The 20,232-nt window shown below is 37.5% G+C and overlaps 1 protein-coding gene across 8 annotated transcripts in view; it reads left to right on the top strand.

Moving 5' to 3' along the window:
* The first annotated feature begins 1,345 nt into the window (after positions 1–1,345).
* The window catches only part of SLC30A6 (solute carrier family 30 member 6), a 28,991-nt gene continuing 10,104 nt past the window's right edge, over positions 1,346–20,232 (top strand). For 2 of the 8 annotated variants that reach the window (XM_036334931.1, XM_036334932.1), the window contains exons 1-12: positions 1,346–1,421; positions 5,840–5,926; positions 7,342–7,426; positions 8,525–8,567; positions 9,618–9,683; positions 12,435–12,515; positions 13,231–13,266; positions 13,972–14,066; positions 17,109–17,157; positions 17,456–17,575; positions 18,733–18,835; positions 19,696–19,743. In XM_036334931.1, coding sequence (XP_036190824.1) covers positions 1,419–1,421; positions 5,840–5,926; positions 7,342–7,426; positions 8,525–8,567; positions 9,618–9,683; positions 12,435–12,515; positions 13,231–13,266; positions 13,972–14,066; positions 17,109–17,157; positions 17,456–17,575; positions 18,733–18,835; positions 19,696–19,743 — 816 coding nt within the window. In that variant the 5' untranslated portion in view covers positions 1,346–1,418. The other 6 variants (XM_036334935.1, XM_036334933.1, XM_036334934.1 and 3 more) reach the window with 6 other exon arrangements.

Raw genomic sequence — 20,232 nt, 5'->3', positions numbered from 1 at the left:
CGGCACATACTTAGGTTGCGGGTTTGATCCCTGGTGGGCCTGGAGGGGAGGCAACCGATGGATGTTTCTCTCCCCCTGCTCCCTCCTTCTCTTTAAAATCAATAAAAACAGATCCTTGGGTGAAGATTTAAAAAAAGATTGGTATGGATGAATCATTGATTGGAATGGCTCCCACTGGACAACTTTGAACATCAAAATAAGTAATTATAGTAGTGGATTATAATCCATCAGGTAAAATAAACCATAAGCCAATGTGGCTATATAAATACTATGTAAATTATACATATATACATATATATAAGAACTAATTGAAAGTGTGATGAAGAATGAGATACTGTCCTAGCCGGTTTGGCTCAGTGGACAGAGCATTGGCCTGCAGACCCAAGGGTCCCGGGTTCAATTCCAATCAAGGGCACATACCTAGGTTGCAGGCTCCTCTCCGGCCTGGGCCCTAGTTGGAGCTGTGCAGGAGGCAATTGACGTTTCTCTCTCTGTCTTCCATTCTTTCTAAAAATCAATGAAAAAATATCCTCCAGTGAGGATTAGGAGAGAGAGAGACATGGTTTCAAAGTACATCTCCAGCCCTAGCCAGTTTGGCTCAGTGGGTAGAGCGCCCTCCCGCGGACTGAAGAATCCGGGCTTCGATTCTGATCAAGAGTATATGCCTCGGTTGCATGCTCAATCCCCAGCCCCAGTCGGGGCACGTAGGGGAGGCAACCAAAAGATGTGTCTCTCACACATCTATGTTTCCCTCTCTCTGTCTCTCCCCCTTCCTTCCACTCTCTCTAAACATCAATGGAAAATAGCCTCAGGTGAGGATTAACAACAACATAAGGTTATCATTTTAAAAAAGAAAAAGTACACCTCCACAAAATATTAATTAGAAAGGGAAAGATATTTTTAGTGGAAAAATATAGCAGATGTCACCTTAATCTAATGGTGAAAATTATCAATGGGCCACATTTCAATAATGGGTTCAATGAGAAAAATGCAGGATCACCTCTGTAGCATTCCCGTCCAAGATGTATAACCTGAATTTACGCAGGAGCACGCTACAAAATAACTGCCGTGTAATTTCCAAAAGCGGCACTGTCATGAAAGTCAAGTAAAACCTTTCCATACTGAAGGGATAAACAGAATGACAGCTGCATGCCACCCGTGGTTGAGACCTAGTAGTTTCGGATCTTAACCCTCCATCCCACTCCTTGAAAGGCTAGGAGTCGCTCTAGCCGGCTCCTCCGTCTCTATGGAACGCAAGGGCGGCGAAGAAGAGGGGGTGTGGGAACCGGAAGCCTGGGCACACACTTCCGTCCCCGCCTCGCTAGCAGCCAATGGGCCTCTGATGCTCCACCCCTTCCGCTCTAGGGAAACACCAGCTCCCAGAGCGTCTTCCGGCGGGAGCGGGGCCGCTCCTTACCATGGTGAGTTGGCCGCGGGGAGGAGGGTTTCTGTAGGTGTTTCCTCTTACTCTCTCTCGTCCCGCAGCCGCCGGGAGTGCCGCAGCTGCCCGGAGGAGGGGTCGTTGGAGCTGTGCTCGGGCCCCGGGGAGAGGCGGCTGGCGCCCGAAAGATTTGCCCCGGAGCTCTGATTCCCCCGCGCTCCCTCACCTTGTTCCTTTGCCCCCGGTGGCCCCGGGCGGCTCCAGGCCGAGCTTTCAGCTCCTAGCTGTTGATGGCTTCCTCCTGCCGAGATTTCCTTCGTATACAAATAAGTCTTTGCGGACGCCAGCGCCGGCAGCACCGACTAAAGATCGGAAAGCAAGTGCACAGCAGAAACGACCGTAACAGCGATGTTTACCGCAGGGACGCTAGCAATGGCATAAGCAGAGGGTGATGAGTAGCGTATCGAGGCGATACCCACTCTGCCACCTGCCTTTATTGGGTGCCAGGTGGCCTGATTCGGCAGCAGCTGTCGGCAGGCCAGTGAGTGGAGAAAGTCGAGGTGGCAGAGCATCGAATGGCAGCCAGCTTTTTCTGTGATTGTAAACCCCAGAACACCTTACGGCTTGGGGGATGTGTTAAATCTAAATCTTATTAGGTGCATTTGCCGTTCCGTGCTTGTAGAAGTCAAGTATGTAGTACTCTGAATCTTATCTCAAGATAAGCCGTTGATTGTGATTTCAGCGTCAAAAGAAGGACAACGTAATTTATTTAAAAAGTTATTGGACCCCTTTGGGTAGCCTACAGGTGAGAAGAGGACCACATGTCTGTGCCTAAGCCATTGTCACTCTTAATTAATTTTTTTTCCTTGAATGAGTATGGTTGGGAAAATGTTCACATCCGCTATCTTTTGGAAATTTCCTGTAATCCCTCCTTACACACAGAAGGTGGGTAAATAGCCCTGGCTGGTTTGGCTCAGTGGACAGAGCGTCAGCCTGCGGACTGAAGGGTCCCAGGTTCGATTCCAGTCAAGGGCACATGCCCGGGTTGCAAGCTCGATCCCCAGTGGTGGGCATGCAGGAGGCAGCCGATCATGATTCTCTCTCATCATTGATGTTTCTATCTTTCCCTCTCCCTTGCTCTCTGAAATCAATAAAAGTATATTTTTTTTAAAAAGTGGGTAAACGTTTACCTTTTGGCTGACCAAATAGCCTCCAGTTGCACTCTCTTCAAAACATTCACCACTGTGCAGCCAGAGTTAAATTTATAAGATTTGACTATGCCACTCCTTTGCTTAAAGTTCTTCAATTTGTTTCTATAGCCCTCAAGATAAAGTACTGTTTAGCATGATCTGCAAAGCCATCTGTTGTGAAGTGTCTTACTGTTAAACAGCTTCCATTTACTCATTCATACATCTATATTCCAGTCGCAGTGAGCTGCTTGCAGATCTGCTGTAGAATTAGGCCTTTGCACCCAATTTGTACTTGCTATTCTGCCTGCCAGAATCATTCATCTCCTATCCCCCATCCTTATGGGTATAACCCTTACACGTTAGTTAGTCTCTTTCATGAGCCTTTCTGCCATGGGTCAAGATTCTGGTAGGTGCCTCCTTTATGCTTCCATGATAATGTGGGGCTTTATACCAATAATATCTATAGCCCTTACCAGGCTATGGTAAAATTGGGTATTGTCTTTCTTACTTTCCAGACTGTAAGTTCTTTAAGAGCAGGACCAATGGATGCACTCCTATTACCACAGCTCTGTACAGTGCCTGGTCCTGTTTTATAAAACAGTGAATAAATAACTGTGGCACTAAATTTTTATGCTTGAAACAGTAATACAGGGAAATAGAGCATTTAAGGTTTATTTTTAAAGTTTTTGGGAAGAAATCTTATCAGTCCCCCATTATGTATTAAAGACATGCTATGTATGCGTAAAGCACAGTGATATGTTAGAAAATGTAAAGGAAATACAACTCTAGTCATTAGTGAAGTTACTAAAAAATTAACTTACATTGCAAGATGACGAGATGAAGGCTATCCCATGGTTAAGTTCGAAGTAAGCATAAAAAAGACACTGTAGCCCTAACCCGTTTGGCTCAGTGGATAGAGCATCGGCCTGTGGACTCAAAGGTCCCGAGTTCAATTTTGGCAAGGGCATGTACCTTGGTTGCGGGCACATCCCCAGTGGGGAGTGTGCAGGAGGCAGCTGATTGGTGTTTCTCTCTCATCAATGTTTCTAACTCTATCCCTCTCCCTTCCTCTCTGTAAAAACAAATTCAATAAAATATATTTAAAATAAAAAAGACACTGTAGTTTAGAATAATCTAGAAAGGCTTCATGTAGAAAGTGAAACATGGCAATTGAGCAATCCTACCTTACTCTAATACTCTGAATCTACTATATGTTACTCTCACTTGATCAGGAAACAGGCCAAGAAGCTTGCTAAGTGTTACAGGGCTGTTAGAGTTTGGGCTAACAAGTCTTGCCTTTTCACTTGAAAGTGGTATAATCATCATGCATGAGGTACACCTGTCTAGTTAGAGTTGTGGATTCCTATTTGGAGCAAGAGATAAAACTGAAAAGAAACAGGCTAAATAATTGAAAGCTTTAATTTCCACATTTTAAAATTTGAAGTTTATCCTAATAGCAATGGAGAGCCAATATAATTTGGGAGTGACCTGAATGTTAGGACTTTTATTTTATTTTCAATACCAGATTGGCGTTAGAAATGGCCCCCTGTGTTTTATTCACTTTCATTGTCTTAAAACTTAAATAATTGAAGGTGGGCTGAAGTTAGAAGATACCCAGTGATAACAGTAGTAAGCAGAATTCTCTTTGGAACCAAAATATCCCACACGTAATTCTTTAAGAACAGAGTATACTGATTAGCATTTATTACCCTTCCAAAGGAAAATAGTATATTTTCAACTGAATTGGCTTAGCACTTTAGGGTTATATACTTAAAGTACTTTTTACTTTATTATTTTTTTATTATGGAAAACTTCAAACATACATAAAGTAGAGAAAATATAATGAGTTTTAACCTGATACCCAGTTCCACTGCTTTCCATGGAGCTTCAGTGTTTGAGTCAAATTGGACAACTTTAGTAAGCTAGAAATGTAGTATATTGTTAAGGTGAATATGACCTTTACCATCTAGGAAAGTATTTGGTTAAACCCAAATGTGGCACTTAGCAATAAAATTATGTATGACAATTGAAAATTATGAAGGATTTTTTCTCCCTAGAGACAATTGCTTTTGATATTTTTCCTCACAGTTTATCTTTCCAGGGTTTTTGTTTGTATTTAGGGTATTGTCTTCCAATGTGAAAGTTATAGTAAAACGGATTGATTTTTTTCCTTCCCAGCTTCTTGGTTTTATGTCCTATTAAGAAAAGTCTTCAGCTGGTTTGGCTCAGTAGGTAGAGCGTCGGCCTGTGGACTGAAGGGTCCCGGGTTCGATTCCACTAGAGGTTCGATGCCCAGGTTGCAGGATCGATCCCCAGTAGGACGTGTGCAGAAGGCAGCCGATTGATGATATTCTCTCATCATTAATTTCTCTCCCTCTCCCTTCCTCTCTGAAATAAATAAATAAAGTCTTCTCCAACTCCAAGATTGTAAAATTATACATTAGTAGTTTCTTCAAATACTCTATAGTTTTGTATTTTAATTTTAAAACAATAAAAAAATTTAAATCCAAATAAAATTTATAAAAGCAAAAAAATAAAAATAAATTAGAGTAAGGGGTATAGTAGGGATCCAGATTTACCTTTTCCTAAACACCATTTATTGGTTAACTCATATTTTCTCCCATGATGTTGGGATGCCAGAATCATAAGCTAATTTTCCATGTGTGCTTGAACTCTCCTTTATGCTAAGGCTTTCCCACATGGTTTCCTGTTCCTGATCTTGAATAGTTAACCCCACTCTAGTCACCACTCAGTCTCTTCTCTGATTGATAACCCTGCTGCCAGGCCCTTTCTCTGCTAGCCCCAAACCGTGTGCTAGCAGGAGCCACGGACCAGGTACTTTGAATGCCTAAGAGCCTCAGAGGCTTCGCTACAGTAAGTTTTACCAACCCTTTCATATATTAAGTTTTATATATCAATTAGGTAAATTGAAATATTTTCTTTCCAGTAGAGCCATTTAGCAAACTTTTTGCTTTTCTGGCTCATAATTGCCTTATCCAATGAAGTATGTTCTGGAGCTAAAAGGTCTGGCTTTGAATTTCTCATCAGCCATTGACTATCATTGTGCCCTTGGAAAACTTACTAAAAATTTTTTCCACCTCCTGGAATTATTGTGGGAGTTAAATAGATAAATATATGTCAGGTGTCTAGAATAAGTGGCACGTATTGAGCATTCAATAAATGTTAGTTGTTATTACTATATTACATCACAGAACTATGAAGAATAGGTACTTAAATACTGATTTGTGTATTTTTGTTTGTTTTAAAGGGGACAATTCATCTCTTTCGAAAACCACAAAGATCTTTTTTTGGAAAATTATTACAGGAATTTGGACTTGTAGCAGCTGACAGAAGGGTAAGTTATTTTTTATTCCTTAACCTAATTTTAATATTTGCACAAACATGACATTGAAAAAAAAGGTAATTTTTAAGGCAAATAGAAATTTCTTAATCCCACCACAACCCGGGCATATGCCCTGACTGGGAATCGAACCATGATCTCCTGTTTCATAGGTCAACATTCAACCACTGAGCCCGCCAGCTGGGCATATCTGCTTAATTTTAATATCTCCAAATAACTGCCTTCTCACTAATTTACAACTCTACTTTCAAATAATCATACGTCTCCTTTCCTTGTAGGGAGTGGAGTAGGACAAAAATGAAAAACACTTCACTTGATCTTTTCTTTTTTTTTTTTAGAATGCCCTTCTTCCTCTAATTAATTCCTAGCTATTTTCAAGGTATATATCAGGTCCTCTCTCTTCTATGAACTTCCAAACTGTGATAATCTTTCCCCCTTATGTGGTCCTACTGCATATAACTTATTGGGAAATAACTAAGTACTGCCCTTTGGGGAGGGGTGGGTAACTTTATTTTGATATAATTTCAAAGTTACAAAATTAGTATAAGAAATTCCCTTATGCCTGGTACTCAGATTCACAATTGCTTACATTTTTGCTCCATTTGCTTTATCACTGTCTTTATGTACATTTTTTTATGGAAACAAAATGATACTTGAGTTTATGTGTCAGAATTTATGTATGTATGTATGTTTGTATTTATGAATTTACTAGAGGCCCAGTGCACAAAATTCGTGCACAGGTTTGGTCCCTAGGCCTGGCCAGCCATCAGGGCTGATGGGGAACTTCCAGCTACCAGCCAGGGCCTTCCTTCATTCCACGCCGCCCCCTGGTGGTCAGTGCATATCATAGCGAGCTGTCAAACTCCCTGTCAGTCAGACTCCTGAGGGGACAATTTGCACATTAGCCTTTTATTATATAGGATTTTATTTTTGTTAATTTTCACCCGAAGATATTTTTCCATTGGTTCTTATAGAGAGAGGGGAGAGACAGAGAGAGAGAAACATCGATGTGAGAGAGACAAATCGATTGGCTATCTCCTGCACTCACCCTGACTGGGGTCAGGGATCGAGCCTGCAACTGAGGTACATGCCCTTGACCGAAATCGAACATGGCACCCTTTAGTCCACAGTCCTACGTTCTATCCACTGAGTCAAACTGGCTAGGGTTCAGAATTTATTTTTTTCATGAGTAATTCCCCTTTTGGAATTATTCTTTTACATTTATATGTTATAATATATACAACTTGGTTAATGATAATTTTGATAAATTTAGAAAATGTGACACTCTGACATTTGAAGTAAGTTGCACTTATTCCTTTGAATATTAAAAGTATGAACTATTGCAACTTGAACAGATTTGATGAAATTTATCAGCAGTATGCAAATAAGAATGATTTTCTTTTTCATAGTCCTGGAAGATATTGCTGTTTGGTGCGATAAACTTAACATGTACTGGCTTCCTGCTTATGTGGTGCAGTTCCACTAATAGTATAGGTATGTCACCAATCTTACTTTTATTGTGTTAATCATTAGTTTTCACTTTCGTTCTTTTATTTATTTATTTATTTTTATTGATTTCAGAGAGGAAGGGGGAGAGAGAGAGAGAGATAGAAACGTCAACCATGAGAGAGAATCATTGATCAGCTGCCTCCTACACACATACCTGCCCTCCCTCAGTGGGGATCAAGCCTGTGACCCAGCCCCTAACCAGGAATCGAATCGTGACCTGATTCATAGATTGACGCTCAACCACTGAGCAGCACTGACTGGGCCACTTTTATTATTCTGATTTTTAAAATTGATTTATGAGAGAGAGAAAGGGAAATAGATAGAGACAGAAACATCAATTTATTGTTCCACTTATATGTTCCCTGATCAGGGATAGAACCCACAACCTTGGCATGTCAGGATGATGCTGTAACTAATTGAGCTGCCCAGCCAGGGCTTATGATTCTGATTTTTAGTAAAGGTACAGCTTCCTTTACCTAGAATATATTATTCTGAAATATAACTAAAAAAGTTTAAATGGGAAAAATCTGTATGAAAATTGCCTTGAAAACTATTGTTTTGCTCAATTGTTAGGCATTATCTTTTGGAATGAGCTATATTTTTTTAAATACTTTAAATCTATTTGAAAAATTAAGATTCCTTCTTATTGTGATATATTAGTACTTTGGTCTATGCAGTTTATACGTAGAATTTTGAGACTTATTGGATTTTTTTTGAAAGAAGAAACATGTAATTTTTTTATTGTGTCTTGGCCTCTTATATTTTTATGTACCATGCTTTTTCATCCTGCTACTCAAAGAATATATTTTAATATATTAGATCAAGTGCTTCAGATGACAGAAGAAGGCAAAAAAATGTGCTCACAGGTCTTTTGAGCAATACTGCTTTATTTAGAATTTAAGTTCTAAAGGAGCTTTTGTACTAACTTTTACTACATATATTAATCAAATTTACTAAATAAATGGCAAATTATTTAGTTAATGAATGACTCAAATTTCTATGGTCCAGGGAGGTAATGAACAATTTTTGTGATTTGCTATATTTCTTAACCATGGATTCAGTAACATTTTAATTGTTTTGCAGCTTTAACTGCCTATACTTACCTGACCATTTTTGATCTATTTAGGTAAGTTTTTAAAAATCTACTAATATTTTGAAGCTAATAAATAATTTGTCACACTGTTTTCTTTGTTTAAAGAAAAGTAATCTATGAAATAAGTAAAATTATCAATATAGAACATATATACAAACAATAAATTAGCATAAATACCGGAAGAAAATATCCCATTTACATAGCAACAGAAAAGATAATATCCTGGCATTAGATCAGGTGCTTCAGTGCCTACCGTGGGTGAATCAGCTGTGGCTAGGGAACAGGGTCACATAAGAACATTAGGTCCCACTGTAACTGTATATGGAAAAACAAATAAGGGGCATTAGTAGCTAAGAAGTGAGTAATTATGAGCTAGAGAGACAATCTATTGGCTCCCTTCTCCATGGGGCTTTTTATATTTCCATATAAGTGTTATAGATATACTTTTATATCTTTTATATAAATACTTTTATATCTTTAAGATCCATGCCATACAACTATATCATAAGGGTGTCTTTACATTAATCACATAATTAAGTCCACTTGATTGGTCTAAAATCATCTGAATTGAATTACCTGAAATTTACATGTAGTAAGTTGTTTTAAAGTGAATCTCCACTACACTTAGAAAATGATCATTTTGTCCCATACAGAATGTTGTCAAGGTGTTGTTAATATTTAGCTTACATTTTATCAAAGATTAAATAAAGTTCATAAAAGTTAAGATTTATTGTATATGCCTAGAATGAAATATATTATTATTATTATTACTGTGTCATTTTTTGCCTGCTCAGTTATGGAAACTATTTAGAGAGGATAAGTTAATGAGCAGAGAAGGTATGGATTTAGGTTCTGTTTAACCAGCTTGATGATATATCATCCTCTTTCAGTTTCTCCACATGTTAAAACTGCCATGTATTAGGATGCTCATTGTGAATAGATTATAACTTATTAAATAAGTTAATTTAGTCTGTATAAATAGTGGTAACTCAGTAATTTAGTAATTCTGAAAACTTAATTTCTTCCTGCATATTCTCTTCTAGTTGTAGATCTAACACTAAATTTATTTTTCTTTTTACTTAGTTTAATGACATGTTTAATAAGTTACTGGGTAATGATGAGGAAACCCAGCCCTGTCTATTCATTTGGGTAAGTTCAAATTATTTTATTTTCTGCTAACTTATTGCTATTAAAATAATAGTTATATCTATAATAATAAAAGTGTAATATGCTAATTAGACCCAACAGCCAAACAGCAGAACGACTGTCCAGACAACCTTCCGGATGAAGCCAGGGCTGAGGTGGCTGTGAGGGCAGAGGCAACCGGGGCTGGAAGAGCTAAGCCCCTTGCACGAATTTTGTGCATCTGGCCTCTAGTTAGGCAATAAAGAGCTAGCTACACTAGTTCTAGAAAACAAATGCTGCCTGCATAGTGGAATAATCGAATAGTGAAAGTAGATAGAAAAAGGTCTTGCAAGTGGATTCTAGATAAGAAACATAAATATTTAAATTTGTCATATTAAAATGTTCACATTATGTTATTTTCTATTTTATAAAACAAATACAGAATTTTCAAATAAAGTTCTTTAGTTTTGGGGAATCTCATTTTATTTTATTTACTAAATATATTATTATTGATTTCAGAGAGGAAGGGAGAGAGTGATAGAAACATCAATGATGAGAGAGAATCATTGATTGGCTGCCTCCTGCATGCTCGACTGGGAATCGAGCCTGCAACCTGGGCATGTGCCTTGACCAGGAATAGAACCATGACCTCCTGGTTCATAGGTTGATGCTCAACCACTGAGTCACACAGGCCGGGCTGGGGAATCTCTTTTTAGTTATAGGAAGTACAGAGGAGCCCTAGCTGGTTTGGCTCAGTGGATAGAGCGTCGGCCTGTGGACTGAAGGGTCCTATGTTCTATTGCAGTCAAGGGCACATGCCTGGACTCAATCCCCAGGAGGGGGCGTGTAGAAGGCAGCCAGTCAATGATTCTCTTTCATCATTGATGTTTCTCTCTCTCTCTCTCCCTCTCCCTTTCTCTCTGAAATCATTAAAAATTAAAAAATTAAAAAAAAATTAAATAGGAGAGTACAGAGGATTTTCATGTAAGTGTGTCTTCTAGATGTTAAAGTAAATGTGATACATTTTAACATAAATGCAGTGGTAAAGATAGATTTTTTTAAAAAATTTTATTGATTTTTTTTTTTTAGAGAGAGGAAGGGAGAGGGATAGAGAGTTGGAAACATCGATGAGAGAGAAACATCGATCAGCTGCCTCTTGCACACCTCCTACTGGGGATGTGCCCGCAACCAAGGTACATGCCCTTGACTGGAATCAAACCTGTGACCCTTGAGTCCACAGGTCGATGCTCTATCCACTGAGCCAAACCGGTCAGAGCTAAAGATGGATTTTTATATTAAGACTGGATTTTTTTATAGCAATGGACTAAAGAATTTGAGTGTTCTGTTTCTATAGTTTTAGAAAATACTGAAAGTTGAAAGATAGTCTTTTATATTAGAGGTTTTAAAAAATATCTTAGCCCTAACCGGTTTGGCTCAGTGGATAGAGCGTCGGCCTGCGGACTGAAGGGTCCCAGGTTCAATTCCGGTCAAGGGCATGTACCTTGGTTGCGGGCACATCCCCAGTAGGAGGTGTGCAGGAGGCAGCTGATCGACGTTTCTCTCTCATCGATGTTTCCAACTCTCTATCCCTTTCCCTTCCTCTCTATAAAAAAAAAAATCAATAAAATATATTTTTTAAAAAATAAATAAAAAATATCTATTAGAGCCCAGCTGGTGTAGCTCAGTGGTTGAGCATAGACCTATGAACTAGGAGGTCACAGTTCAATTCCCAATTGGGGCACATGCCCAGGTTGTGGGCTCAGTCCCCAGTGGGAGGCAGGGAGAGACAACCGGTTGATGATTCTCTCTCATCATTGATATTTCTATCTCTCTCCCTCTCCCTTCCTCTCTGAAATATATATTTATATATATATATGAAAAATATGAGTTCCTTCAATTTAAGGAAACAACTTGAAAAAAGAATTTTACTTTGGTAAAGAAATTCTTGGACCAAACTTACTCTTCGTCTTCACCATGTCATTCATTGGGATTATGTTCTTTTGAACAATATTAGGATTGTTTTTGTTTTGTTTTGTTTCTACTTAAACAGTGGGACAAAGTAAACATAAGATATTAATGCAAAATGAAGATATAAGTGTCACTGAAATTTGATAGAGTTGGATTATTATTATGATAATCAATTTTCAGGTATAGATATTTGTATTTGAAAATCTGTGACTCTGACCCAAGTCTTTTGGTTGTTAAGTGACAGAAATCCAACTCAAAACTAGTTTGGGAAGTAAATGGGGACTTTGATAATTTAGTAATTATGTGTATAAGTATAATAAGTGGTTAAAATCATGAACTTTGGAGCCAGAGTGCCTGAGTTTGAAAACCTGACTCCTCCACTTGTTAGTTACCTGACTCTAAACAGTTACTTTTTCTCTTTGTGTTTCAAGTTTCTTATCTCTCTCTTTTTTTTTTAAGTGGATAAAGTAACCCTCATAAGGTGAGGTAAAATGAGGTAATATGTTAAGCACTTTGACCTTATCTAATATGAGATGAGTCAATTAAGTGTTAGCTGTTAATTAGATAATAGTTATTTCCAGAAAAATAATAGCCATAAGTGGGTCCTGGGAATGTATGTTGTATAAATAGGCACTTTTTATCTGTATGTTTATTTTAGAAACTCCGTAGTCTGTTCTAACCATGGTTGGCTTATAGTAAGCACATATGTATATTGAATGAGTGAATACATGATTGTAAATGTATTCTAAAGGTACTGCTTTGTGAATTGAAAGAATTTTGCTGACTTAATGAACTTTCTGATTTCAGATTTGAAAGATTGGAAGTCCTGGCTGTGTTTGCCTCCACAGTCTTGGCACAGTTGGGAGCTCTCTTTATATTAAAGGAAAGGTACATTTGTGTATGATGTTACTGTCATTCTAAATGCCATCCGTGTTACCTTTGGGAACATAAAGAATCCAGTGAGAGACAGTCTGATCTATAGGGTATACAAATTAAGATGAATAGTGCTGGAGTTTTTTGTTTGTTTGTTTTAATATTTTATTGATTTTTTACAGAGAGGAAGGGAGAGGGATAGAGAGTTAAAAACATCGATGAGAGAGAAACATCGATCAGCTGCCTCCTGCACACTCCCCACTGGAGATGTGCCCACAACCAAGGTACATGCCCTTGACCGGAATCGAACCTGGGGCCCTTAAGTCCGCAGGCCGACACTCTATCCACTGAGCCAAACTGGTTAGGGCTGTGCTGGAGTTTTGATAGTACAGTTTCTTCATATTTTAGACTATTCTCCCTCCTTTTCGTCCTCTCTTATGACCTTTGAGGCTACTGAATCCAATTATAGGTAGGCTTGAATGAAAGAAAGGATTCGATGAGATGTGCTGTAATGCTTAGTACTACAAACCCATTTGAACAGGTCTGGTAGAGAAAGATTGACATTACATATTGTGGATAATGAGTCTCCTTGCCTTATTATTGCTACTAATCAACAGTTGGTTATCATATTAAAGAATTTGTGAATTTATTGGGTTAATAATTTGTTTAATAAAGCTTTTTAATTTTATCCTTTATAGAATTTATTTAATACATTATTTCTTTCTTTTAGTGTAGAACGCTTTTTGGAGCAGCCCGAGATACACACGTAAGATTTTGCTTTTGACATAACATATAATTTACTATTACTAACTTAATTGGCATATTATTAAATAGCTGTTACTTTGGTCAATATTAGAGTTCAAAGAATGGCAGAATTCATTTCATTGGTATTTCACAAACAAAATCTCCAAATCCCAAGATTCCGTCTTTTCACCCTTACCGTTCCCAAGCCGTTGTACTGCAGAGGAACGCCTCTCTACCATGGCTTCAGGTCCCTCATTATTTCCAGGCCCAGGGCAACACACTAAGCCAGTCCCGTCTGGTCTTCTATAATTTGATTCTCAAAATCTTTTAGTAGCACCTGTAAAAATTGTTATTATTTTCCATATAGTTGCCAACTATATGGACTTCACCTATTTTGGGTCAGTTTAATTCAGGACAGCCTGACCTGTCCAGTGTACTATAAACCAAATACTATTTGCATTTATACAGATTTGTAACAGCAGTTACCTGTAAGAAGATAGTGTTAATGCTAAGAGTCTTTTTTTGTCCTGTGTAGGGTGGAGCAACGGTATATAGCACGTGGGTTATAGGGCTAGAAACCAAGTTCAGATTGTGGCTCTGCTACTATCAAACCATAGAAGCAGGCCACCCTGCCTTCCCATTTCTTTCTTAGTCTCTCTCCATGCTGAAATTACATATTGATATTACCAAGAAAAAAATAATGGTGAGTGTTATTGTTCTTTTTTAGGGGAAGATTATTAGTTGGTACTTTTGTGGCGCTTTCATTCAACCTATTCACGATGCTTTCTATTCGGAATAAACCTTTTGCTTATGTCTCTGAAGGTACGATTGTTGTCATTAATAAAAAATGTAATTAATCTCATAAAAACAAGTCTTTTGTTTGTTTCATTAACTTACAAGTCAATGAGAAAATACATTCTGAAGAGAAGAGAGAATTACCGCAAATGCTTTCAAGTTTTCTTGAAGCAGAGAATTATAAAACAAAATCTAATTAGTTCAAGCTCTATTACTTAAAAACAGGTAAGACTGACATATATTAAATTAAATGTGCCCAACTGGTATGGCTCATTGGTTGAGTGTGGACCCATGAACTAAGAGGTCACTGGTTCGATTCCCGGTCAGGCACATGCCCAGGTTGGGGGCTCCATCCCCAGTAGGGGGCAACCAATCAATGTTTCTATCTCTCTATCCTCTCCCTTCCTCTCTCTCTCTAAAAAAAATCAACAAAAGCATATTTTAATTAATTAAATGTGATGAAAAATTACATTTATCAAATAACATGAATGAGATTTTATATGTATAACCTACCTACAAAAAAAAGTATATTTCAAGCATTCTAGGAGCTTCAGGATATTTAGAATAGTTGATGCGCTCGTTAAAAATAATTTAATCCCGATAAATAAGTTCTCAGGTACTTCTCTTTGGCAGTGGTAGGTGGGCTGGCATATTTTCATGTAACTAAAGTTTTTTCTCTTGAAATATTCTTTTATTTTTAAGTCTTTACAAATTCAGACTGGTTATTTTACTTCAGCGGTGTAAAGGGTTAACCAGTGATTGATGAAGAGATGAGGTATAAACAAAAGTGGGCCATGGGCACAGACCTACATTTTGAAGCAGAGACAGGCAGGTTTTTTTAGGTTTCACTGCCTTGAACACCAGGATAATCAAGAAGATAACTTTCTGAAATGCCCATTCAAATTTAAACGACTTCATGAATGTCATAAAGTATGAGTTATATTTGTATGAGTGACAGTTTAAGAGTTTACTGCATGAACTTGAAAATTACATAATACTTGTGATGACCAGCATTATTTATTTATTTATTTATTTTTGGTTAATCCTCACCTGAGAATTTTTTTCCCATTGCTTTTCAGAGAGTGGATGGGAGGGAGGAAGGGAGAGAGAGAGAGAAAGACAGACAGACAGACAGACAGAGACAGACACACATTGATTGGTTGCCTCCTTCACAAGCCCAGACTGGGGATGGGAACTAACCCGAAACTCCCTTTACCAGAAATTGAACCTGAGACCCTTTGGTGCGTGGGTCAGTGCTCTAACCTCTGAGCATACTGACCAGGGCCAAAATTATTTAGAATTTACAAATTGTTGAGATAGTATCATGCTCACTCCAGAAATTTTAAAAAGATTCCGAGATTTACAAGCACACTGATCAGAAAGAATCAAGAAGAGAAAGAATACTGATAATATCATGACCCTGAAATAACAGCTGTTAACCTTTGTATTTTACCCTTTCATTTTGTATGCACATAAACATATTTTTGCATACCTATAATTGTATGGACTTAAATTTCATGCCTTTTTTTTCTTCCAATTAACAGTGTCTAGAGAAAAAAAATGCTTCCCTGATTTTTGGGATATTGATTTAAGCTGCTTATTAAGAAACAAAAGACTCAGAAAGAACCTTTGACCTTTCCTGCCCTAAAGATTCAGACTGAGAAAACTGCTTCAGGAAGGAGAATTTAGGATGGCACCTTAGCCTGATTTGAATTAAGTCCAGTAAATAGGAGGGTTTCAGGCATGGCTTTGGTAACTAGAGACCCACTGTGTCCCATTGTTTCTGAGTCACCTCCCAGGGTTTGCATGCCACCTGTGTTCCCTTCTTCAACCACCTGTAAATTGCCCATTCTCACTTCTGAAATGTAATATTCCACTTCCCTCCTTTCCCCTCTGTCTAAAAATGTCATATATCCAGTGTTGCCTCACTGTGTTTAGAATTTTCATAGATTTATCATGTCTGTGAATTCTCCATGCACATGTATTAAACTTTTATTTTCTCCTGTTAAAAGGAAAGAAAAATAATGCTTTCATAATATTTTGTCATATGAATATTTTTAAACAGTCTATTCCTATACATTCCCAACTTTACTTTTTACAGATAATGCTCTAATCAGCTTTTTTGTATTAAATTTCTTGTATGCATGTAGGATAAATTCCTGGAGAAGAAATTATAAATGGATTAAAAATACAGTATTTTTAAAGACTTTGATAAATATTACCAAACTCATTTCCAAAAAGGTTATCTAGTTTGTATTTTCATTAGTTGGAAATGAAAGTTCCCAGAAACATCATGATTTGTGACGTTAGCTAAAATTTGAGTGGAAAATAGTATCTACTAGGCATTGTGCTAAGTGCTTTACATAGAATAACCCATTTCTCCCTATAACATATGAGGTAAATTATTTTAATATTCCTATTTTACACTGAAGCCTGAGACATTAAGTCACTTACCCCAGGCCATACATCTAGGGAAGGGCGAGATGGAATTTGAAGTCAGGTATTCTCGAATCTGGGGCTGCTCTTAACTGTTCTACTACTAGTATAGTGGCTTTTGTGTATGGATTGACAATCTTTTTTCTTTTTTATCAGAGTATACATTAAAAATGAATATTCTTAGCACCTGGGGTAACTGTAAGAGGACACTTGAGCCTGGAGGCTGCTTGTCCAGGGACACTACCCAATAGGTGTCTTTGGATGTAGCCAGGGCCCCATCTGGCCTTTCTGAGAGCTGAGGGAATTAATAATTGGTGTACTTATAACCTATTCTCAGTACACTGGTTAGAAAACTTTATGCTTTACAGTATAAAGAGCCTTTACAACTTCAAATTAATAGTAATAATGATATGTGTAACCTCACTAATTCCTTCAGGTCAACTATAAATTATAGTCAAAACTGCTTTTGGTTTAGTATCTTAAAGGCGTAAAAGAGGGAAAAGTTCTATAGTTGAGGTGTCATTTTGTAATGTTAGGTGGATTGTTGCCAAACTTATTTTGAACATTAAAGAAATTAAGTATTTTTGGTAGTGATTTCTTCTATATAGATAATTTGGTATTTTCTTCTTAAAGCTGCCAGTACAAGTTGGCTTCAAGAGCATGTTGCAGATCTTAGTCGAAGGTAAGATGTTATGGGGTTTCATGATATACATGATTTTAAAGGGATGCACAAGAAATGCGTATGTTATGGAAACTTACACGATTCATTGCTGAGGTCAGTATATGAATCTCACAGATCAGATTCTTATTCTTCCTTTTTCTTTTTAATATAAGAGAGACCTTTATGAGTGAGCTTTGTTGCCAAATCCTCTGCTTTCTTTAAAAGATATATGATATTAAAAGACAAGTCATCTTTTATAAGATTTCCATCAGTATCACATGAGTTCTGCCAGCTAATGAATACTCTGTTTTACTCACAGCGTGTGTGGAATTATTCCAGGACTTAGCAGTGTCTTCCTTCCCCGAATGAATCCATTTGTTTTGATTGATCTTGCGGGAGCATTTGCTCTTTGTATTACGTATATGCTAATTGAAATTAAGTAAGTATTTTTTATTTCTGTAAAGTGTGTTTCCATTCCTGGGGCCTGACTATTAAGTTCATCGATGGGATGGATGGGGGTTAAGCTTATAGCGCATTTGCTTATGACCTGTGTAACTTTGGTCATGTCTGTCCTCAAGTGACTTCATCTGAAAAAGTAAGCGGTTTGTATTCAGTAAGTATTTTTTTATTACAATCTATAATGCCAAATTAATTCCCTACTGCTAATTGATGAGTGGAACACAAGAGGACGATAAAATAAGAGAAATAAGCCACAGCTTGCTATTTCTGAGAGAGGGAAGAGAAGAAGTAGGTGTGAAGCAATTTTTTTTTTAAATCCTCATTTGTTCTACTTATTGGTTGAATTGGTTGATTCTTGTATGTGCCCTGACTGGAGATCGAACCTGCAACTTTGGCTTATCAGGACTACGCTCTATCCAACTGAGCTACCCCGCCAGGGCCTTGCACATGCTGCTTTCAATGTCTGCAATCTCTTCCTTCCATCCTCTCACTCCTCTTTGCAGGCTCAGCTCAAATGTCACCTCTTTTTATGTTTAGCCTTTCTGGATTATCTCTCCCCCAGTAGCCTCAACACTCACTCCTATGTGCATCCATGATTCTCTATAGGGACTTCTCCTTTGCATGCAAAGGGCTTTATTATGTTTTCCACATGTGTTTCTCCTGCTATTTCAAAGGCAGGAACTAGGTCTTAACTCACGTCTCTATTCCAGCATGTGGGGAAAAGTTAAAAAGCGTGTTTGTAACCATGGGGATTTGAGTTTATCTTAGTAGAATAGCCTGAACTATTGAGATGTTTGCACCTCAGAACAATCTCACTTTGTGAAACTCCTGGCAAATTTTGAAAAATCTTAATAGTAATTATTGGAAAGTTATTATTTACAGGAAAACTAATAGAATCACTGATGAAATCCATTAGTGTCTCTGTATCAGAAATTACTATTTTAAGGGTTTTATTTGTTGCAGTAAGTGAACATATATGAATAAAATCTTCCTTGTTGACAAGTAGATTGAATGAAAATGCTCACATTGACCACTTGTGATAAAATGGTCTTTTAGATAATTAATGTTCGGTAGACTGAATTGTAAGAAGTTGAGTGAGGTATACATTTACAATTTAGAATTATTTTTTCCTTTTAGTAATTATTTTGCTGTAGACACTGCCTCTGCCATAGCAATTGCTCTGATGACGTTTGGCACCATGTATCCCATGAGTGTGTACAGTGGGAAGGTGTTACTCCAGGTAAGGCTCTTCTTTCAGTGTGCATGCTTAATGTTAGCCACGCTCTTCTACCAGATTGTGGCATTTTTGGCTTTTAGAAATGAAGCCAAACAATAATCTCTGAAATTTGTACACTACAAATTAGATGAAATTATATGGGCCCATAAAATAGGCACAAATATTCCTATATTTGTAATATAAAACAAAATTATGAATTAAAATTTTTACCTCTGATAATGTTTCCATTGAAAACAATGCTACTTTTTAAAAGTTTTTAGACATTTATTTTCCTCTAATTTGTATAAATTTATTGTATAATCTGGTTATGATTTTCTTTTTTCTCTGTGATTGAATCAGTGAGAATTTTAAATTTCAAACTTAAAATTTAAGGGACAAATTATTAGTTATTAAAACAGTGGGACAAGTCCAGGTACCTAGAGACAAGTACCTGAATGGAGAGGTACTTTCCCAGGATGGGATGTGTATGGAAGCCTTGCTTTTCCTTCTGTCTTTACCTCATGCCTTTTCTTAAACTTACAGTATCTCCATCTGCAGGACCAGTAAATAACAATAAGATAGTAGTTGTTTAGTGCCATGCCCTATATAAAATGTTACTTCCTTAAACGTTTTTTGTTGAGTGCCTGGATCTTTAAAGTTTATTTGTTCTAGAGATAGCATCTTCTTTGTTAAGATAAGAAGTGAGCATGCGCTGGTTTTTTATGTTGCCCCCTACTGGGCCAGTGGAAACCTCTCCTTCTTAAATCATGATAGGGTACATATCAAACAAAGCAGAGGTTAGTATAAGACCCAATATTCGTTTCTGGACCATTGTTGCAAAGAATTTTTTACCTCCTTTGATGTATGTTTTATATTTCTCCCAGACAACACCACCCCATGTTATTGGTCAGTTGGACAAACTTCTCAGAGAGGTAAGATGGAATAATAAAATCATTTAAATTTATAATTAGAGAATGCAAAGAGTGGGTACAAGTAATACTTTATTTAACCCAACCCTATCTACAATTTTAGGGGCGTTTGTGTTCTTAACTCATTAGGAAACATAACAGGGTGACAAAAGTAGAAAGATTGAGGATTTCTCAGTCTGGAAGCCAAATTCACTTGAAATAGATGTGGAAGGTAATGATTTATAGACCACTCTCCTACCTATATTAATGCTGGAACTTTTATGACTCTATAATAAAATTTAACGATTTGATTAAATCAACGCTTTTTTTTTTTAATATATTTTTATTGATTTTTCACAGAGAGGAAGGGAGAGGGACAGAAAGTTAGAAACATCGATCAGCTGTCTCCTGCACCCCTCCCACTGGGGATGTGCCCGCAACCAAGGTACATGCCCTTGGCCGGAATCGAACTTGGGGCCCTTCAGTTCGCAGGCTGACGCTCTATCCCAGTGA

This window comes from Myotis myotis, unplaced genomic scaffold (genome assembly GCF_014108235.1).
Source record: "Myotis myotis isolate mMyoMyo1 unplaced genomic scaffold, mMyoMyo1.p scaffold_m19_p_14, whole genome shotgun sequence".
In the NCBI taxonomy this organism is placed as follows: domain Eukaryota; kingdom Metazoa; phylum Chordata; class Mammalia; order Chiroptera; family Vespertilionidae; genus Myotis; species Myotis myotis.
The sequence above is the reverse complement of the archived record's forward strand: the minus strand, read 5'-3'. Positions and strand labels throughout refer to the sequence as shown.